Source organism: Micromys minutus, assembly GCF_963924665.1.
Source record: "Micromys minutus genome assembly, chromosome: 10".
NCBI classification, from domain to species: Eukaryota; Metazoa; Chordata; class Mammalia; order Rodentia; family Muridae; genus Micromys; species Micromys minutus.
In genome coordinates this window covers 33388863-33408478 of record NC_137979.1, presented here as the reverse complement: position 1 = coordinate 33408478, position 19616 = coordinate 33388863, and the positions used below count along the sequence as shown (strand labels likewise).

Here is a 19616-nt window from a genome sequence, read left to right as displayed (position 1 = left end):
GCGGGCGCCCACGTGACAGACAGCCCCCAGGGCGTCCTGGGTTTGCAGGGAATATGGGCATGCTTAGGGCAGGTCTGTGCCCGGGCCTCTCCGAGGAGATCGTTCAGCTTCTGAGAGACCGAAAGATCAAAACAGGTGACCTCATGGGCACAACCCCGGGTGTCGGCGCCGTGATCTTGGTACCCGTACTGGGCCGTTTGCTCTAACCGGAGGGCCACACTCCTCCCCTGACTTCTTGGGGAAGCTGAGTTCGCGAGAGCCGAGACTGAGAGGATTTTACTGAGTGCTGGGCCCCTTGCCGGTCCTGCATCAGGGCCTGCGTACTGGAGATTGGAAGTAGAATAAGACCGTAATCCCATTTCACAACAGAGGGAAAGGCAAGCATGGCAAGACCAAGCCATTCATTCCTGTTGCCAATTAGTTGCACTTGCTCTCTTTCCAGTGGCAGACCTGGCAGCTGCTGACTTGGAGGAGGTAGCCCAGAAGTGTGGCTTGTCCTACAAGGTGAGCTCGCGATCTGCAAACTCCATTCCAACCTGTCTTCCAGAGCTGCTCCCCACGCTGCAGGATCAGACTTCCTAGGAATTGTTGGGGGTGGGGGGAGATGTAGTCCTGGAGTGCTCTTTGGGACAGCTGCTCTTTGGGCCGTCTGACCGCTCTGGAGCCTGAGTGTCCACCCTATTGGCAGGCCCTGGTCGCCCTGAGGAGGGTGTTGCTGGCGCAGTTCTCGGCTTTCCCCTTAAATGGCGCAGATCTCTATGAGGAACTGAAGTCTTCCACTGCCATCCTGTCCACCGGCATCGGAAGGTTTGTATGCGAGCCCGGACGAGGTGAAAGCAGAGCCTCATGCCGAGGCTGCAGAAGACAGGGCTAGTGAGGGCAGGCTGGAGCTGTAGAGGAATCTGCAGGCATTTGGACTCCTGAGTTTTTTCCCTGTACAGGAAAACTGTAGGGGTTCTTAGTCTCAACCCTATTGATACTTGAGGGGCAGGTAATTATTTGCTGGGATAGGGGCATCCTGTGCATTGAGAGACATTTAGAGCATCCCTGCTCTCTACTTACCAGATACCAAGGTGCCTCCAGTTATAACAATCAAAAAATATCTCCAGATATGACTCAGTATCTTTTACAAGCTAACTTTTCCCAGTGAAGAGCCACTGTCCTGTGACATAAGATGTCGTTAATATCCCATTATTCAATAGAGTCAGTCCATGGTACTAAAGAATAAAGCAAGTGAGACCTGGGGAAGGATTGAGTTCTTGGGAGTCTGCACATTTGCGCTGACACTAGACCATTGGCTCTCAACCTCCCCAGTGCTGCGACCCTATAATACAATTCCTCATGTTGTCCTGACCCCCCCCAACCATAAAATTATTGCTTTGCTATTTCAGAACTGTAATTTTGCTACTGTTGTAAATCATAGTGTAAACATCTAATAAGCAAGATAGTCTGACCTGACATTGTCTGTGAAAGGGTTGTGCAATCCTCAAAGGGGTTGTGACCCACTGGTTGAGAACTGCTGCCCTAGGTTATAGATGTTAGAAATTATTGGCCTCCTGTGTGGTTGGCCTAAGAAAGGGGCCAGTAGAGGTGAGCCCAGGGTTATCTAATCCAGAACCGACTGCCTTTGCCGTATGAGGCAGCGGCGGGGAACAGGCATATCCTCTGAAAAGAGCAGTTACATTGTGCTCTGTTGTTCGGGCTGGGAAAGAATTGGAAGACAACTGGCATTTTCTGGCCAAGCGAGTCTGACCTCTCTCCCGGCCTATTTGTGCGGAGTTTGATGAATAACACTGCCATCACAAAGGTCTTTGGATTGGTCTGGCCCTTGCTGTTTCCATAACACATTCTCTTGGCAAGGTCCGAACGGTCTGGTGCTTGCTCTCGCTGGTTGGGGGTCTGTGTTTGTAATCCATCAAACATTGGCTGAGTGCCTACTGGGTGCCAGACACATGGAGATGCTCCTTGTAGGAGTGGGGCTCAGTGTCTTAACTTAATTGCGGCTGACTGTTCTGAGGTATACTTAGAGGTGAGAGGCCACCGTGAAATCATTTGTACAGGGCAGATGGGCCAGCCAGGAGAGGCCAAGCAGGAATCTGGTGCTGCTGGTTTGGGTTATGTAAGTCTGATCCAGGATTTGTGACTGTGGGAGACATGTTGAGGGAGAAATGTGAGAAGCGGGTGTAGAGTTGAAGGGTCAAAAAGGTGGTGGTTTGCTGGGATGGAGAGTTGGCTCAGTGGTTAAGAGCACTGACTGCTTTCCCTGAGGTCCAGAGTTCAGTTCCCAGCAACCAGATGGTGACTCACAACCGTCTGTAATGGGATCCGATGCCCTCTGCTGGTGCGTCTGAAGAATGAGACAATGTACTCACATATATATGTTAATAAAAAAAACTTTAAAAAAGAAAAGAAAAAGGAAAAAAGGTGGTTTGACTTCCCTAGTGGATGTAACTTTAAAACCTTGGAGGTAAACCTATAGGCAAAGTTAGTGAAACTGTGATTTGCTCACGTTAAACCTATTAAACAGGGTCCTTGGTTGTTGGCCTTCCTGGAGTGCTGAGGTGCATTGTAAGTCTTTTTTTTTTTTTTCTTTAAATTTATTTATTTATACAGCATTCTGCCTGCATGTATGCCTGCAGCCCAGAAGAGGGCACCAAATCTCATTATAGATGGTTGTGAGCCACCATGTGGTTGCTGGGGAATTGGACTCGGGACCTCTGGAAGAGCAGTTGGTGCTCTTACCGCAGCCCAATTTTTTTTTTTTTTTTAAAGATTTATTTATTTATTTTATGTATGCGAGTACACTGTCACTGTCTTCAGACACACCAGAGGAGGTAGTGAGCCACCATGTGGTTGCTGGGATTTGAACTCAGGACCTCTGGAAGAGCAGTCAGTGCTCTTAACCACTGAGCCATCTCTCCTCCGCATTGTAAGTCTTTACAGGGCAGTAGAGCACACGGCACACCATGGGGAATGCTGTAGATGGATGGGGGGCTGTGTGCCTAGTCCCGATAGGAAGATCATCTGATGCCAGGAGTTCAAGGTCAGCCTGAGTCAAGACCCCATGTCACAGAAAAGAAAAGAGAAAGAGAAAAAGAAAAAAGAAGAAAAACCAGAACGACCCTGTAATGGTTCAGGCAGAATTGATTCTCAAACTTGAATGTGCATCCAAATCAAACAGATTTTGCTCTTTCTCTGTCTGTCTGTCTCTATAGTGTGCATGTATATCTGTTTGTGTACATGTACACGTGGGTGCTAGAGGACAACAGATGGTCCTTAAGGACCGTCTACCTGTTTATTTTATATTTTTTATTTTAATGTGTATGCTGCATGTCTATCTGTGTACCACATTCATTCCTGGCACCCTTGCTATAACTGAATTTACAGATGGTTATAAGCTGCAGTGTGGGTGCTGGGAAGTGAACCCTGGTCCTCAGTAAGAGCAGCCAGTGCTCTTAACTCCTGAACCATCTCTCTAGTCTTGATGCTTTTTTTTTTTTTTTTTTTTTTTTTGACTCGGGACCAGTGAGTCTCAGTTTTCCCACCATTGGAATTATAAATGCATACCACCACCTTTCATTCCAGTACAAGGGAGGCAGAGGCAGGCAGATCTATGAATGTGAGGCCAGCCTGGTCTACAAAGTGATTTCCAAGACAGCCAGAGCTGCACAGAGAAACCCTATCCTGAGAGACCAAAAAATAAAATAGAATAAATTTAAATAAAAATAAAAGGATAAGTGTATACCACCACAGCTGGCTTTTTTTTTTTTCTTTTAAAATTTACTTTAGTTTTAATTAGTTGTATATGTATCTGTGTGTGAGTGTGCAGAGGTAGCAGATGCCCTGGGTAGTTGTGAGCCAACTGCTCAGCCACACTCATACTCAGCTTTATATGTAGATTCTGGGGTCAAGTTAAGGTCCCCATGCTTGCTAGACAGGCGCTGTTTTTGACTAAACCATTTTGTCAATCCGCTCCTGGGTGAGTTCTTAAACTTCCAGAGCAGACTCTCTGATTGTGTTGCTGATGCAGTTGATCTGGGCCCCACCCTGAGCTGCTGTGATGGAACCGGTCTTCCCCAGTCTCCAGGAGAATGGAATTCAGAAGGAGCAGAGGCTGGAGACCTCCTAAGTAGGTGCTTATTAAACAGACAGAATGTATCCCGTTCCAAGAAGCCACAGGGTAGTGTAAGAACCAGAGCATGTTGACTGGCAGGAAACCGTGGCTTCTGGGTTAAAATAGGTAGAGTAGTGACTGGTTGCTGCTTGTCATATGCTGACAGGTTGTGGTTGGTCATCAGGAATCTCTTCAGAGGCCATGATTGGTAATGCTGAATTAGGGAGATGCGTGGTCAGGCACTGGTCCAGGCTGCAACAGAAACTTTACTTCCTGTCCTGGGCAGAGCGTGGTGGTGCTTCATGGTGGTCCAAGGGCAGACCTGGGGTTAAGTGGCCAAGGTTCATCTCAAACTTTCCACAGCTAGAGTTTTGGCAGACAGACCACTGTCCTTTTTTTTCAGTGACATTTACTGTGTGCCTTCCGGGGGTTTTCAGCTTTGTGCTAATCCTGGAGATATAATGGGTAACAGTCCCAGAGTGTGCCTACCAGATGAGGGAGGCAGACAAAAGCAAGCAAATAAAAAATAATTACAAACTCTCAGAACTAATAAGAGAGTTTAGTAAGGTCTGGGAATATAAGTTCAACACACAAAAATCAATTGCATTTCTTTGAATTCACGATGAACATGTGAAAACTGAAATTAAAAACGCTGCGCCATTTGCGGCTGCGTCTAAGAAAATGAACTACTTGGGTCAAAATCTGACAAAGCCCGTGTAGAATTTGTATGCTGAAAATTAGAAATGCTGATGACGAAGATCAAAGGTGACCCAGATAAATGCAGAGCCGGTCTGTGTTCATGGATTACAAGACTCTGCATTAGTGAATGCCAACTTTCTCCAACCTCCCTCCCCCAGCCCCCTCCCATTGATACTAGAGGTTGAACTCTGGGTTTTGCATATGCTAAGAAAACACTCTAACATTACCATTAAGCTGTTTCTCCAAAAAACACCCCCCCCTGCGCGCGCGCGCGCGCACACACACACACACACACACACACACACAAACACTCTCTCTCTCTCTCTCTCTCTCTCTTTCTCTCGGATAGAGTAGAGTTAGGGAGGGAGGTAGATGGTCAGGCACTGGTCCAGGCTGTTACACAGAAAATTTAGACCTGGTCCTGGGCATGCATGCATATATACGTACATACATACATACATATGTATGGGTTTTTGTTTGTTTGGTTGGCTGTTTTGTTTTTTTTTTTTTTGGAGCTAGGGCCTCATTATGTCGCTGGTGACCTCACCTCCCTTATAGTGGGATCAAAGGCATATGACATGTGCCTGGTTTACTTCCCAAATTTATTTGCAGGTTTCATGCAGTTTCTTCTCTCTCCTCTTTGCCCATCCCCCATTCTCTCCTCTTCTGCCATCAGCCTGGACAAACTACTTGATGCTGGCCTCTATACTGGGGAGGTGACTGAAATTGTGGGTGGCCCAGGTAGCGGCAAAACACAGGTACTCCTGGGTCCAATGTGGGGAGGAGGGGAAGGGGTTGGAGGAGGTGGGTGCGTCATCCTGAATTCCTTGGGGGGAGGAGTACTTGCAGGTGTCCTTGCTTGTTTTGGGGGTCAGAACAGACCAAGTGGGTGCTGAGGATGGGTATGGCCTTGGCAAGTCTATGTTGTTGGAATCTGGGAAGAATGTGATGGGGAGCCGCCTGGCGGCCCTCCCTCATCTCCAGCACCCCATCTTGTCTCTGAAGGTGTGTCTCTGTGTGGCTGCAAATGTGGCCCACAGCCTGCAGCAGAATGTACTTTATGTGGATTCCAATGGAGGAATGACAGCGTCCCGCCTCCTCCAGCTACTACAAGCTAGAACCCAAGATGAGGAGAAACAGGTAGAGGGCGGGATGGGTGGGTCCTAGAAAATCCTGGTGCTAGGAGACCTCATGACCCTGTACATTGTAAGGGTTTACACTGTCTGAAGGAGTCATCATTTTCGTTTTGAACCTGGAGAGTCTTCTGCATTCCTAAAGCTGCTCATGTTAATGTCACCACCCCAGCTTGGCAGCCACCCACACTGACTCCCCAGGAACTTGAAGGCCTTCTAACAGTAAATCAGAGCAATCAAACACCTAGCATTTGTGTTTCCAGCCCATTTCTTGTGCATGGCAGGCATCACTAATCAATCATATCTGTCCTTCCTGCTGAATTCCAAATGTCTTACAGCTCAGCACCCAGGTAGTCACCACTGTGAGATCCAGCCCATTAGGCAAAATCCATTTGCCATTCTGGATGCCAGCACTGTGTCTAAGTGCCTCTTTGTCCTTTCGGCTTTATGACTACTCTTTATGGCTTTCCTGGATCCCATCTCCAAGTTCCTGCTTCTCTTTCTCACTCCTCAGGCAAGTGCTCTCCAGAGGATTCAGGTGGTGCATTCATTTGACATCTTCCAGATGCTAGATATGCTACAGGACCTTCGGGGCACCATGGCCCAGCAGGTGAGTTTGCAGATCTGCCAGTTTCTGCTTTACCCAGCTGGCCAGGTGTTGCCTGTATGTGGGCAGGTGTCTGACCACAGACTATATTTGAAATGCATGTGTCCACTGAATGTAACAGCTCCAGCTGTGTTTGTACATGCACACCCCTAACCCCCAGGTGGAATTCCTTGGTGTTTAATTCAAGTGCTTCCTTGTTTACAGGCTCACCAGTGCTGGATAACTGTGAGCTCTTTAAGTCCAGGGTTATACTGTCTTCTGCACTACTCACTGAAATCAATTAGAAAAATGTTTGTGCCAGGCGTGATGTCGAATGCCTTTGATCCCAGTGCCCAGGAAGTGGAGGCAGGTGGATCTCTGAGTTTGAGGCCAGCCTGGTCTACAGAGTGAGTTCCAGGACAGCCAAGGACTACATTGAGAAACCCTACTTCAAAAATTAAACAAACAAAAAACCCCTTCAAACCTCTCTCTCTCTCTCTCTCTCTCTCTCTCTCTCTCTCTCTCTCTCTCTCTCTCTCTCTCTGTGTGTGTGTGTGTGTGTGTCTCTCTCTCTCTCTCTCTCTCTCTCTCTCTCTCTCTCTCTGTGTGTGTGTGTGAGAGAGAGAGAGAGAGAGGAGAGAGAGAGAGATGAGAGAGAGAGAGATGGGCATCTCACTGTGCAGCTCTGGCTGGTTAGGAACTTACAAAGATCCCCCTGCCCTGTCTCCTGAGTGCTGAGACTGCTGAAATTAAAGGTATATACTTTACCACGTCTGGCTAGGAGACTTGACTCTTGAGACAATCTGATTGTCCTTTGTGAGACTGGAGGATAGCACTGAGTTCAGTGTCTGATTCTTCTGCTCTTCCCATCAGAATTGGTAAATGGCTGCTGTAGCCCCAAACATTTTATACACATCCACTTAGGTTTCACACTCAAGCAAGTAAGTGATACATGTTGTTATTATTATTGTTGTTGTTATTCTTCTTATTATTATTATCTCTTCCCTTTTATTAAGAAGAAAAACATGGGCTGGAGAGATGACTCAGCAGTTAAGAGCACTGACAGTTCTTCCAGAGGTCCTGAGTTCAAATCCCAGCAACCACATGGTGGCTCACAACCATCTGTGATGAAATCTGATGCCCTCTTCTGGTGTCTGAAAACAGCTACAGTATACTTATATATGACAAGTAAATCTTTAAAAGAAGGAGAGGGAAGAGGGGGAGGAGGAGGAGAAGGAAGAGGAGGAAAAGAAGAAAAAGAATAATTAGAAGAAAAAACATACCCTAGGACCACTAGCAGGCTCCCTTTTCGTACATTTAATTAGCCAGGATTTTTGTTTTTCATGTTTTGTTTTGTTTTGTTTTTTAAACTTAGTTTTGTCTTTTTTTTTTTTTTTTTTTAGATCTATTTATTTTTTTATGAGTACACTGTAGCTATCTTCAGACACACCAGAAGAGGGCATTAGATCCTATTACAGATGGTTGTGAGCCACTGTGTGTTTGCTGAGAATTAAACTCAGGACCTTTGGAAGAGCAGTCAGTGCTCTTAACTGTTGATCCATCTCTCCAGCTCCCTGTTGTTGTTTTTGTTGCTGTTGTTTGAATTTAAAACTTGTTCTAAGATTTTTAAATTGTATTCTGCCATGAATGTACGTGCCTGGTGTGCTTACCTGGTGCCCTCGGAGGCAAGAAGAGGACATTTGATTCCATTGGACCTGGAATTACAGAAGGTTGTGAACTATCACATGGGTGCTGAAAATCAAACTCAGGTTCTCTTCAAGAGCAGCAAAGGACTTGTATTTAGCAGGACAGGGGAGATGGAGGTCTCAGCTGGTTGGTTTCACCTTCTCCCGTTTCTGCTGTCCTCTCTTAGACATATAGGTAATAGGCTAAGAGTTGGAGGCTGAATGGTGGACACACCAAAGGCAGAACAGAAATGCAAACAGCCAACCCATTGGCCAGTGGGCAGTGGAAACAGCACACAGTAGCTGAGTCAGGATCTGAGGAGTAAGAGAGTGTGTAAGACAGCGTAGATCCAGATCAGACACGCTCACGAGTGTGTAACATCTGGTTATGGTCTGAGAAATGGCATCAGGCTCTTCTTAGAGAAACAGCTGCCCTTATTTGGAACCATGGTAGATATGGGCAAGTAAGATCTAGGGATGGAAATGGGAAGAAGTCTGAAGGCTAAGGGTGTAGCTCAGTGGTAGGATGCAGGCTGAGCATACCCCAGGCCCTGGGCTCCTTAGTGGAGAGAGAGCTTCACTCTTCAGTAGAAGCAGCTTGGGAGCTTGGCGTGGAAGTAAGCAGCAGTGAGGGGCTTCAGAAGAGAAGGGGTTAACAGTACCCGGGTGGAGGAGATGGCCTTTGGCTGCTGCATGGGGGATTCTGAAATGAGTGTTTGTGGTGTCCTGTGACTTAAACCCTTTCTGTCTGCTCAATCCTCGGTGAAGTCTGTTCGACTTATGAATGGGCCGGGAGAGGCCTGTTCAGCTGTATTTGGTTGGGAAAAGTTGTTTATGACTGACTTCTTTTTAATCTGAGGGCTAACCTTTTTGTTTGGTTTTGGTTTTGGTTTTTTTTGAGACAGTCTTTCAGTATAGCCCTTGCTGGCCTAGAACTCAGACATCTGTCTCAGCCTGCCAAGTGCTGGGATTAAAGGTGTGTGCCACCACCACCCAGCCTAAACTTCAGAGTGTGTGTGTGTGTGTGTGTGTCAGAGAAGCCAACTCTGGAGTTGGTTCTCTCCTTCCACCTTTTCCTGGGTTCTAGGAAACCCACCCAGGTTGTCAGGCTGTGCCTCAGTTGCCTACATCCCCTGGCCTCTACTAGGGGAGCTTGCCCAGGGCAGGTGGTTGCGGTCATTGGTTTGTGATCTGTGCTGTTCCCCATTCCTACAGGCAACAGCTTCTTCGGGCATGGTGAAGGTTGTAATTGTGGATTCTGTCACTGCGGTGGTCGCCCCACTTCTGGGAGGTCAGCAGAGGGAAGGTAAGGAGTGGGAAGGAGAGCCTGGGGACAGGGTGGGGACTTAACCTCCTAGCCCTGTCCCTTGGTCCTCTGCTGCCTCTCCTGTCTGTCCTTCCTCCAGGCCTGGCCTTGATGATGCAGCTGGCCCGAGAGCTCAAGATCCTGGCCCGAGACCTGGGTGTGGCAGTGGTGGTAATTTCTAGCTCTGTTTCTCTTAAATGTCAGTTTAGAACTTAATAGCCCTTAAAAGGACAGAACCCAGAACACAGGTCAGAAAGGTGTTCCTATCTTGCCTTTGTGTGTGTGTGTATTTACTTGGATTTTTGAGACAGGGTTTCTCTGTGTAGCTCTGGCTGTCTTGGAACTCGCTCCTGGCTGGCCTGAAACTCAGAGATCTGCCTGCTTCTGACTCCTAAGTGTTGGGATTAAAGGCTTACACCAGCACCAGCTTAGAAAAAAAAGTTTAGGGCTGGAAAGATGGCTCAGTGGTTAAGAGCACTGACTGTTCTTCCAGTGGTCTAGAGTTTAGTTCCAAGCAACCACATAGTGACTCACAATCATCTGCAATGCGATCTGATGCCCTCTTCTGGTGTGTCTAAATATAGCAACAGCATACTCATATAATAAATAAAATTTAAAAAAGATTTTTTTTTTAAAAAAAGGAAAAAAAAATTTAAAAGGAAGTTTGGTGGCCCCAACCACTTGTAACTCCAGCTCCAAGAGACCCAGTGTCCTCTTCTCTCCATGGGCACTTGTACACATACCCAAATGCAAACATATAATTAAAACTAATGAAAATCTTTTTTAAACAGGGTCTCTCTACATAACTCTGACTGTCCTGGAACTCCCTCTGAAGTCCAGGCTGACCTTGAACTCACTGAGATCTACCTGTTCCTCCTGAGTGAGTGCTGGAATTAAAGGAGTATAATTATTGTGTCACAGTTACCTGTAATTTAGTTCATGTTCTTGACACAGTATCTTACTAGGCTTTCAGGCTGGCCTCAAACTCCTAGACTGCTCCTGAGGGGCTGGGACTACACACACACATCTCCGCACCCAACTGCCTGTACTTTAAATATCTAGCTTACCCAATTTTGAGAAAATATTATGCTAATATGTATACCTGCAGGGAGTGTGAAAGGGACCTGTTATCTTGCTCTTTCAAAGGCAGGGTCCTGGACCTCTTACTACTAACTTCTGGGTATTTGTGAGTACTTGGGGGTCAGTTTCTGGCATAGAAAGTTTGGAAGGAGCCATAGTTGCTATCCCCAGGGGGCTATGGTTTGGGTGCCTCTGTGGGTGGCCTACTTAAGACTAGTCCCAGATTGGGATTCCTCATCCAAACTTTCCTTCTTCCGCATATACAAACACACTCCAGACCCAAAGGACTGGCTACCCTGTTCTCAGGTGGCCAGTGAAATGCACAAGTACACTACTGGCTCTCCTTTAGGAAAGAGTAGATAAAGGTACCCCATATCCCACAGATGATGTCAGAAGCACTGAGGCTTTGTGGAAAGCTGGGTGCAGGCCAGGAAACCTAAGTTGTAGTTCTAGATTCAGTTAAGTTATAGCAGCAGGGACAGTCAGAATCAGACTTCCTGTGTGTAAAAGGAAGCCGTAGGAACAGGTGTCCTTGGTTCTCCATCATGGATCTATGTCCGTTTCTGCAGGTAACCAACCACTTGACTCGAGACCGGGATAGTAGAAGAGTCAAGCCTGCGCTTGGACGCTCCTGGAGCTTTGTGCCCAGTACCCGGATTCTCCTAGACGTCACTGATGGAGCTGAAACATTAGGTAGCAGCCAACGCATAATATGTCTGACCAAGTCTCCCCGCCAGGTGAGCCAGCCCAGGGGATGCCAGGGATCTTGGGCCCTGGGGAGAGTGGTTTCCATGGCCACATGTATCTCATTGAAGGATTCTTTGATGCTGAAACCCTGAAACTAAAGCCAACCACTTAGATTGCTTACTTCTACTTACCCTTCTCCTATCTCTTCTAGCCAACTGGTCTGCAGGAAGTAATCGACATTGGGACACTGGGGACTGAGGAGCAAAGCCCAGAATTGCCTGGCAAACAGATGTGACACAGTTGACTGGGGAAAGGACAGCCTCAAGGCCCTCATAGCATTCCTTCCTGAGCAGCTGCTGTCCCTTGCCACATGGGACCTGGCAGTGCAGATGTCACAGGCTCATCGGAAGACAAGCCTCAGGTTCACTGTGTGGGATCTTGTGGAGCCACTGGTCAGAGGATGCTATAGTAGGAGAGACCTAGAAGTCCATCAGGGTCTCAAGTCTTCTTTGTGTCCAGTGTGAGTAGAGGTCAGCCTAGCTTGAGGCCTCACTGAAGAAACACAGGTAGCACCTACCTAATAGCTTCCTGGTCCTGTATGTTACCACTGGCTCCTAAACCCATCCCTCACACAGTAATTCTTTGCTTCCCCATCCCCCACTTATTTTGGCCTCTGCTTTCCCACCTGCAAGATGGCACTTCCTTAGTTTGTGAGTTTTTGTGAGTTACTCACCACCTCCAAAATGTAAACCTCTTCATTACAGATGGTTGTGGGCCACCATGTGGTTGCTGGGATTTGAACTCAGGACCTTTGGAAAAACAGTCAGTGCTCTTAACCACTGAGCCATCTCTCCAGATCATATGTCCTACTCTTATATAAACAAGGAGGTCCTCTGAGCCCTAAAACCATCAGATTTCCCCCGAGAAGGTTGTTTTTTTCAGTTTCTGCAGTGGGGACTCCGGAGAATGAATGTGCTTCCTGCCCTGCTTGCTGACTGGGTTTCACACACCTGCCTACCTCTCCCAGATAGGTGAGAACATAGCTCACTGCTGTCCCAGGGATATAATTTACCAGGGAGGAAGGATCTGACCTGCTCCCAGTGAACCAGACACTTGTTTCATATGCATGGTGCCCTGTGGGGTGCCTCCTCAGTCTAGAGTAACCAGAGGTGCTGAACCATGGCCTAACCCATAAACAGACACAGGAGAATTTGCACAGTAAATAGAGCTAGCTGGGAAAATTGATGCTGGCGTAAGTAATACATGGCAAATCTAGTCTTTTATACAGAAATTCATCGCTGGTGGCTCTGAGATGCGGCATAATTACACCTCTCGTCCCGCCAGCTGTGCCACAAGCCTCATGTCTTAGTGAATAAAATAACCCCCTGTCTGTTACCAACACTGTGGCCATCCATCTGCGAGTCGTAACTCTGGCTGAAAGGGGAGGATGGTATCAGGGAATGGGAAATAAAAGGCAGGGAGAGATGATCTGGATTGTTTATGGACCACAGTTTTTACAGGAAGGTCATGCTTGGTTAGAGAGCCTGTTATATAATTACTTGTGTCTTAGCTGAAGGAAGGAGGAAACATAGTTACAAGATTTGATGTCTAGGGCCAGTGAGATGGCTCAGCACATAAAGGTGCTTGCCACCAAGTCTGACAACCCAAGTTCAATCCCTGGGTCCCACATAATGGAAAGAGAGAGGTGACTCTTGTAAGTTATTCCTCCGACGTCCATATATCCCATATATTTATTCCCCCTCCCCGGGTTAATAAAAATGTAACAATTAAAAAAGAAAATAACGCATTTTCAGGAGGGATAGAAATGGGTCTGAAGGATGGGGGATGGGATATCTGTGTGAATGACAATTTGGATGGACTTAAACTCTCACACTGTCTTCCGTAGGAGACACTAGGAGACACCAGTCTTTGGTATCTACACCATGGCTGGTTGGTTAGCAGGTTAGTTCTGCAACCCTAGTGAGAAGCAATACATTAAACTAGGAAAAGCAAATGCTGGCCACTCCTGATGCTCTCTGGGCATCAAGACCTCATAAGCAGATGGTACCAATTAGTCAAGGGCACTCTCTCATGGAATGTTTCACAGTTTTTTAGTGCAGCTGTGTAGGGAACCACCTTGAGTTAGGGGCCCTGGTGTTCAACCATGTACCCTGGTTGCCTGCTCTGCCCTGGGTGGCTCTGCCCTGGGTGCATCTGCGCTGGGTGGATCTGCTCTGGGTGGCTCTGCCCTGTGTGGATCTGCCCTGGGTGCATCTGCTCTGGGTGGATCTGCCATGTCTCCTGCCTGTGGTGATTTCAAATGCTTCATACGTGAGTGAGAACTGTAGAACAACAGCACAGTATGAAAGACCCGTAAGGATCATGCAGTCTGGATTGTCTCACACACCCCCATCCTCCACAGTGGGATGACTCAAATTCAGGTCCTTCCATGTGCTAAGCAAAGCTTCCACCACTGAGATGCACGCCCAGCTCCCATCTCTTTTTTGTTAAGAAAGAACCCAAGGCTTTCAATGTGACAGTTCCAGTGACAGAACGAAAGGCCTCCTGTGTCTGTTCTTCTCTTGTTCTTTCTGCATTTATGGGAGCTTGTGAATGAGTGGCTTTAATGCATTTTAGAGATATCAAAGGGTGGCCTGGGGATATACATCAGCGGTAGAGTGCTTGCCGAGCACAGGCAAGACTCTGGACTTGATCCTCGGAACTAGAAAAAATTAAGAGAGCAATGTAGGATTGTTTCTCTTGATGTAGATAGCCATTAGGTCCCTGCGGCCTTTTGCCTTCTCTCACCATGATACAAGAAGGCCATTGCATGTCTGTTTGAAATTAGACAGTGTTCAATGCCTAACAGTGCAATAGCACTTGATGGCCTCAAGTCAGGGAGTGAGCTTTCCTGACAGGATAAACAAAATCTATGTATTATTGAGGCTGCTTTCCATAACAAGTAACAAAACCCCGCTTAGCATCAATATAAGGAAGGTTAATCATCTTTGAGAATGTGATGCCAAGGTTGGTCGGTGCAATGGCCCAGAGTGGAGAAGCTGTGGCTTTTCTGTCTCTGTCCTCTCTTCTCTGTTGGTTTTGTCTTCAAGCTTGTTGCCTTCATTAAAACCTGGCTGTAGCCACTCTAGACATTAGGCCATATAGAATAATATCTATGGGCAGGGAAGGGATCATCTCCTTGTGTCCTTTGAAGAACAAGGAAAACTCAGAGCTTCCTAATGGCTGTATCCCATTGGTGCAGAACTGGCTGGGAAGAGACACCACGACCAAGCCAGCTCTTATAAAGGACAACATTTAATTGGGGCTGGCTTACAGTTTCAGAGGTTCAGTCCATTGTCATCATGGTGGGAAGAATGGCAAACTGCAGGCTGACACGGTGCTGGAGGGGACAAGAGCTTTATGTTTTAATCCTAGGGCAGCCAGAAGGAGGGTCCTTTTTTTTTTTTTTTTTTTTTTTATTATTATATATAAGTACACTGTAGCTGTCTTCAGACACACCAGAAGAGGGCATCAGATCTCATTACATATAGATGGTTGTGGGCCACCATGTGGTTGTTGGAAATTGAACTCAGGACCTCTGGAAGAACAGTCAGTATTCTTAACCACTGAGCCATCTTTCCAACCCAGAGGGTCTCTTTACTGCACTGGGTGGAGCTTGAGCATAGGATCTTAAAGCCCACCCCAAAAGTGACATACTTCATCCAATAGGGCCACACCTCCTAATAGTGTCACTTCTTGTGGGCCAGGCATTCAAACACTATGGGGCCCGGGCCTATTCAAACTACCACAGTGCCTCAGTGGTAGTCTTAGACCAATCAAGAAGCAGCCATAGAGTTGGGGCTCAGGGTCAGCTTTTTTGAGGCACCTGCTGTGGTCCTACTAGGGATAGACTGAGCGGAGGAATTAGACAGTGGGTAGGCTTGTGCGTGTGCTCAGTGCCTTAGCATAGGACTCACTGTGGACTTAGGACAAGCTGAGTGGTGCTAGGAATCTCTTTATTTTCCAGACTAAATGGAGGTTGTAGGATATGTTTCTGTTAAGTGACTGCATGGGAGTTTACACTTGAATCCATTTGGTGCCAGACTTTCTTTTCTCAACCTCTTGCCGCCTTCAGCTGAAAATATGTAAATATTTTAACAGAATTCTTTTTCATATTTTGCCCCAACACCCTTTCAGTGGAGCTCACCATAAAAAGCTAGATCACAGATCTGCTTTATCAGCTCTTTCTGGCATCCCCCAGGGAAGAGAGAATGACAAACACTCCAGAGAAGGCAGATAGCATTAGAGGGGAAGGTAGCTGAATGAAAAACAGCCGGCTCTGCGCATGCCTGAGATGAGAGCCAGCGGGAGATAAGGGATTTATATGAATGTAGAGCCTTCTGGGCTTTCTCTGTATTCTGGCTTGGAGGTATCTGGGTAGAGTTTCAGCTGTCCAGTTCTTTGTGTTGGTGGTGTGTATATACAGCTGAAATTACAAAATAAATATGTATATTTCTGTATTACATATATGTGTATACACTGAACACCTCATCATGGTGGTTTGAATGAGAATGGCCCCTGTAGGCTCATATATTTGAATGCTTAGTCATTAAGGAGTGATACTTCTTGAGAAGGATTAGAAGGTGTGGTACTGTTGGAGGGAGCGTGTTGCTGGGGGTAGGCTCTGAAGTCTCAAATACCCAGGCCAGGCCTGTGCTCTTCCTGCCGCCTCTGGTTCCAGATATAGAGGTCTCACCTATTTCTTTAGCACCATGTCTGCCTGTATGCTGCCATGCTCCCACCATGATGATAATAGGCTAAATCTCTGAAACTGTAAGCCAGCCCCAGTGAAATGTCTTCTAAGAGTCACCTTGATCATAGTGTCTCTTCCCAGCAATAGAACAGAGACCAAGACATACATAGATACATATTCACGTATGATTTTTGGAAGAAGGGTGTCTAACCCACTGAGATCTTGAACCTTCGGTTCTCCTGCTTTAGCCTCCAGAGAGCCGGGATTACAGGTCTGTGTCAACTCAACTGGCTTTGTTTGTTCACTTGCTTGTTTTATTCATTTTATCTTTTAAAAGATTTATTTATTTTATGTATGTGAATGTTTTGCCCGCATGTGGATATGTGCACCATGTGTGTGCATGGTGCTTATGGAGGTCAGAGGAAAGTGTTGGATCCCCTGGAACTAGAGATACAGGTAGACGTACACCACCATATTCGTGCTAGAAACTAAACCCAGATCCTCCGAAAGATCAACAAGTCCTCTTTATTGCTGGGTCGCCCTTCTAGTCCCTTATTTTAAACAAGAGCAAGGTATATTATCAGTCAGGTGTTGTTCAGTAGTAAAGCTCTGTTTAGCAAGTCTAAGGTCCTAGTTCTATTTTATTTTATTTTTAAATAATTATTTATTTTATTTATTTGAGTACACTGTTACTTTCACCAGAAGAGGGCATCAGATCCCATTACAGATGGTTGTGAGACACCCTGTGGTTGCTGGGAATTGAACTCAGGACCTCTGGAAGACCAGCAGTCAGTGCTCCTAAATTCTGAGCCGTCTCTCTAGCCCAGGTCTTGGTTTTAATTGTTAGTAGACCAACTCTGCACATATAGACAGACACATTCACCATTAATGCCTCTCCTCTCTTTCTCTGTAAAAAAGAGTAGGATTTTTTTTTTTTTTTTTTTTTTTTTACTCCCAAGTGCTGAGATTAAAGGCAAGTACCCTCACCAGTTGGCAACAGTTTGAAGTGAATATATGTATATGTACACACACACACACACACACACACACACACACACCATGTGTTGTCTCACTGTTCAGGAACACAGAGATCCACCTGCCTTTTGCCTCCCTAGTACTGGAATTAAAAGCATGCAGCAATGCCGGGCTGACTTTATGGAGTGTCATATTCTGAGATGTTAGAGTGCCATGGCTAGTGATTTAGGACTCTGGAATCAAGGAAAGACCCTGCTGCACTCTTCTGAGCATCCCTTGGACAAGATAATATGTTTGTTTCACTGGTGGAAATCTATGCTGTACAGAGTTACATTTTCCTTGTCGGTGAAACGTGTATCTCAGGGGAGTTAAATAGATGATTTATGGAAAGTATTTTTCACAGAGGGACTGGCACACAGTAGGTGCTTAATCACTATTAGTTCTTCTGGTGCCTGCCAGAAGTAACAGAAATCAGGGCACTAGGACTTAGAAGCCTTGCTGCTACTAAGAAAAGAAATAATGTGATTTATTTTTTCAGTGCTGTTTGGGGAAAGGCGTGTGCTTCATAAATATGTATTGGAAAGTACTTAGCAAATGAGTAGAAATAATAAAAATATGTCAAAGGAAACAGCTCCTGTAAATATGTCACTTGGTAGATAAATTAGTGTTTTATTACTACTAAATACTATTGCTCGCCGAAAAGGATTTCAGATTACTCGCACAATGGGTACATTATTGAATACCTCTGCGGAAGGGCACGATAAAGATGAAAAATTGTGATGGTGATAACGCCTAAGGTGGAGAAAGGAGGGGGTGTGGGTAAAGGAGCTCAGAGGCCTCGCTCCAGTGATCTGCTCATGATTTAGCAGCACTCGGATGATTTAGCTATAATATGGACCAGAGGTCCCTGAGAAAAGGATTTCCGTCGGATGCCATGAATCCAGGCCCTGAGTATCTCGTCCGACTGGGGGTGGGGGTTGTGCACCTACTTTCAGAACTGGACACTCTGCTTGTGAGTTAAGTTGACCAAAAAAAAAAAAAAAAAAAAAAAAAAAAAAAAAAATCCCAGGTTTGGATCTCCTTTCGCTTCTGTCTCGGACCTATTAGATATCTGTATCTAATTCATATCCAGAGATGGACAGCGTAGTGAAGAACAGAACGTGGGCCTCCCGCGCGGTGCTCAGACCCATTTCAGAAACACGAGAGGGCAGACAATGTTGGCCGGGCAAGGGAACAGGAACCAGAGAGGGAAGGGAGAAGATATATGTGCACCTTTGTGGAGGAAAAAGTCCCGAGAGAAGCAGAGACCATAGGGAACTGCAGCAAAGCGAAGTTGCAGAAATAGGCAGGCAGGAGAAAGGGGCAAGGAGCGGACATCCAGTGCAGGTGCCAGGGGTCCCTAGAAGGTGGGACTCCCCATACACTCCAGGTTGGAGAAAGAAACGGCTTCGCATCCCAGCACTGCTTTTCTCGGCGTGGAAGCTCGAAAATTACTTAAAATGTAGATCTTTGTGATAACAAGCAAAAACCAGTACAGAGCTCGCTGGGGTGTTCTGAGGACTGGGATTAGCAGAGGGCTTATAAAGTGACAGTCTGATAAGGATTCGGATATTTCAGCTCCGGTTCCCTTCTGATAGACCTTATTTTAAAGTGCAAGGGGTTGCTCTGTGGTAGAGCACTTGCCTAGTATGTACAAAAATCCCAAGCACCAAAATTTTGAATAAATAAAAATACAAATTGCTCAGGCAAACTCTGAGAGGTCTTTGATAGGAACCTGTCATTAGACACCAGCCAGGAGAATTAGCATTTATATGACTTCCGTGACTAGGCATCCTCTTAGATCCCTGGCTAATGATCCCCTATGCTACCCTGATGTTTTATGCTTTACTAAGGCCTTTGTGCATTATCTCATTTAATGTGGGGGCCCAACCTGCCTTTCTGGGATGGGGAAGAATTTCAAAAGGTTAAGTGTCTGCCAAAAGGTGCATAGAGGATGAACGATGGCTGGGTGGTTTCTTAGCAGTCGTTTTCCTTGTTCTGCAACCTTTCTCAGTGTGCCCCCACCTCCCTAACGTCAAAGTAGTTTATCCAAGGAGGAAAACACAGATTATAATGCCCCCACTGACTTGGCTTTTAGTATCTCCAAGAGACTTAATGCTTTGGGTGAGTCTGGGGTTCTTCCATTGTGAACTGGAAATCTGTCGTTTGTCGGGTACGATGAAACATGAAATCAAGGGTTCAGTACTCAAAACTTTACTATAAAGCTAGTTGGTGATCTTAAAGGACTTGCTCAAGGTCATCACACATGGGACTGGTGGACTCCATACCTAGCCTGGCTCCCGCCCCGGCCCTGAGCCCCGGCCCGGGCTCCGACAGAGGGCGCTCGCGGAAGCTTTCACTCTAGACCACCGCGCGCCCGATTCCTCTCTATGGTGTCGCGGGCGCGGCGGAGCGGGGCGCGCTCCCGCGGGGGTGCGGTGGAGGGCGGGGCCTCGCGCGGGGAGGGCGGGGCCGCACGCAGGACGGGCGGGGCCCACGCCGAGCCGCGGGGGACTGGGTTGGTCGGGGTGGACTTCCTGGGGCCGCCCGTGAGGATGT

At 46.7% G+C, this 19616-nt stretch overlaps 1 protein-coding gene across 4 annotated transcripts; it reads left to right on the top strand.

Moving 5' to 3' along the window:
* Nucleotides 1-53: 53 nt before the first annotated feature.
* RAD51D (RAD51 paralog D) lies at nt 54-12603 on the top strand (the record flags this gene model as incomplete). 4 transcript variants are annotated; one of them, XM_080923131.1, is made up of 10 exons in its annotated part: nt 54-135; nt 443-504; nt 689-807; nt 5490-5571; nt 5819-5953; nt 6461-6556; nt 9433-9508; nt 9624-9694; nt 11173-11340; nt 11502-12603. In XM_080923131.1, the coding sequence occupies 10 exons, from the start codon at nt 54-56 to the stop codon at nt 11583-11585; spliced, it is 975 nt and encodes a 324-aa protein (XP_080779257.1). In that variant the 3' UTR covers nt 11586-12603. The 4 variants fall into 4 exon arrangements, with proteins under 4 accessions (XP_080779257.1, XP_080779256.1, XP_080779258.1 ...); XM_080923130.1 differs by having other exon boundaries at nt 9433-9523; XM_080923132.1 differs by lacking the exon at nt 5819-5953 and having other exon boundaries at nt 9433-9523.
* Nucleotides 12604-19616: the final 7013 nt, after the last annotated feature.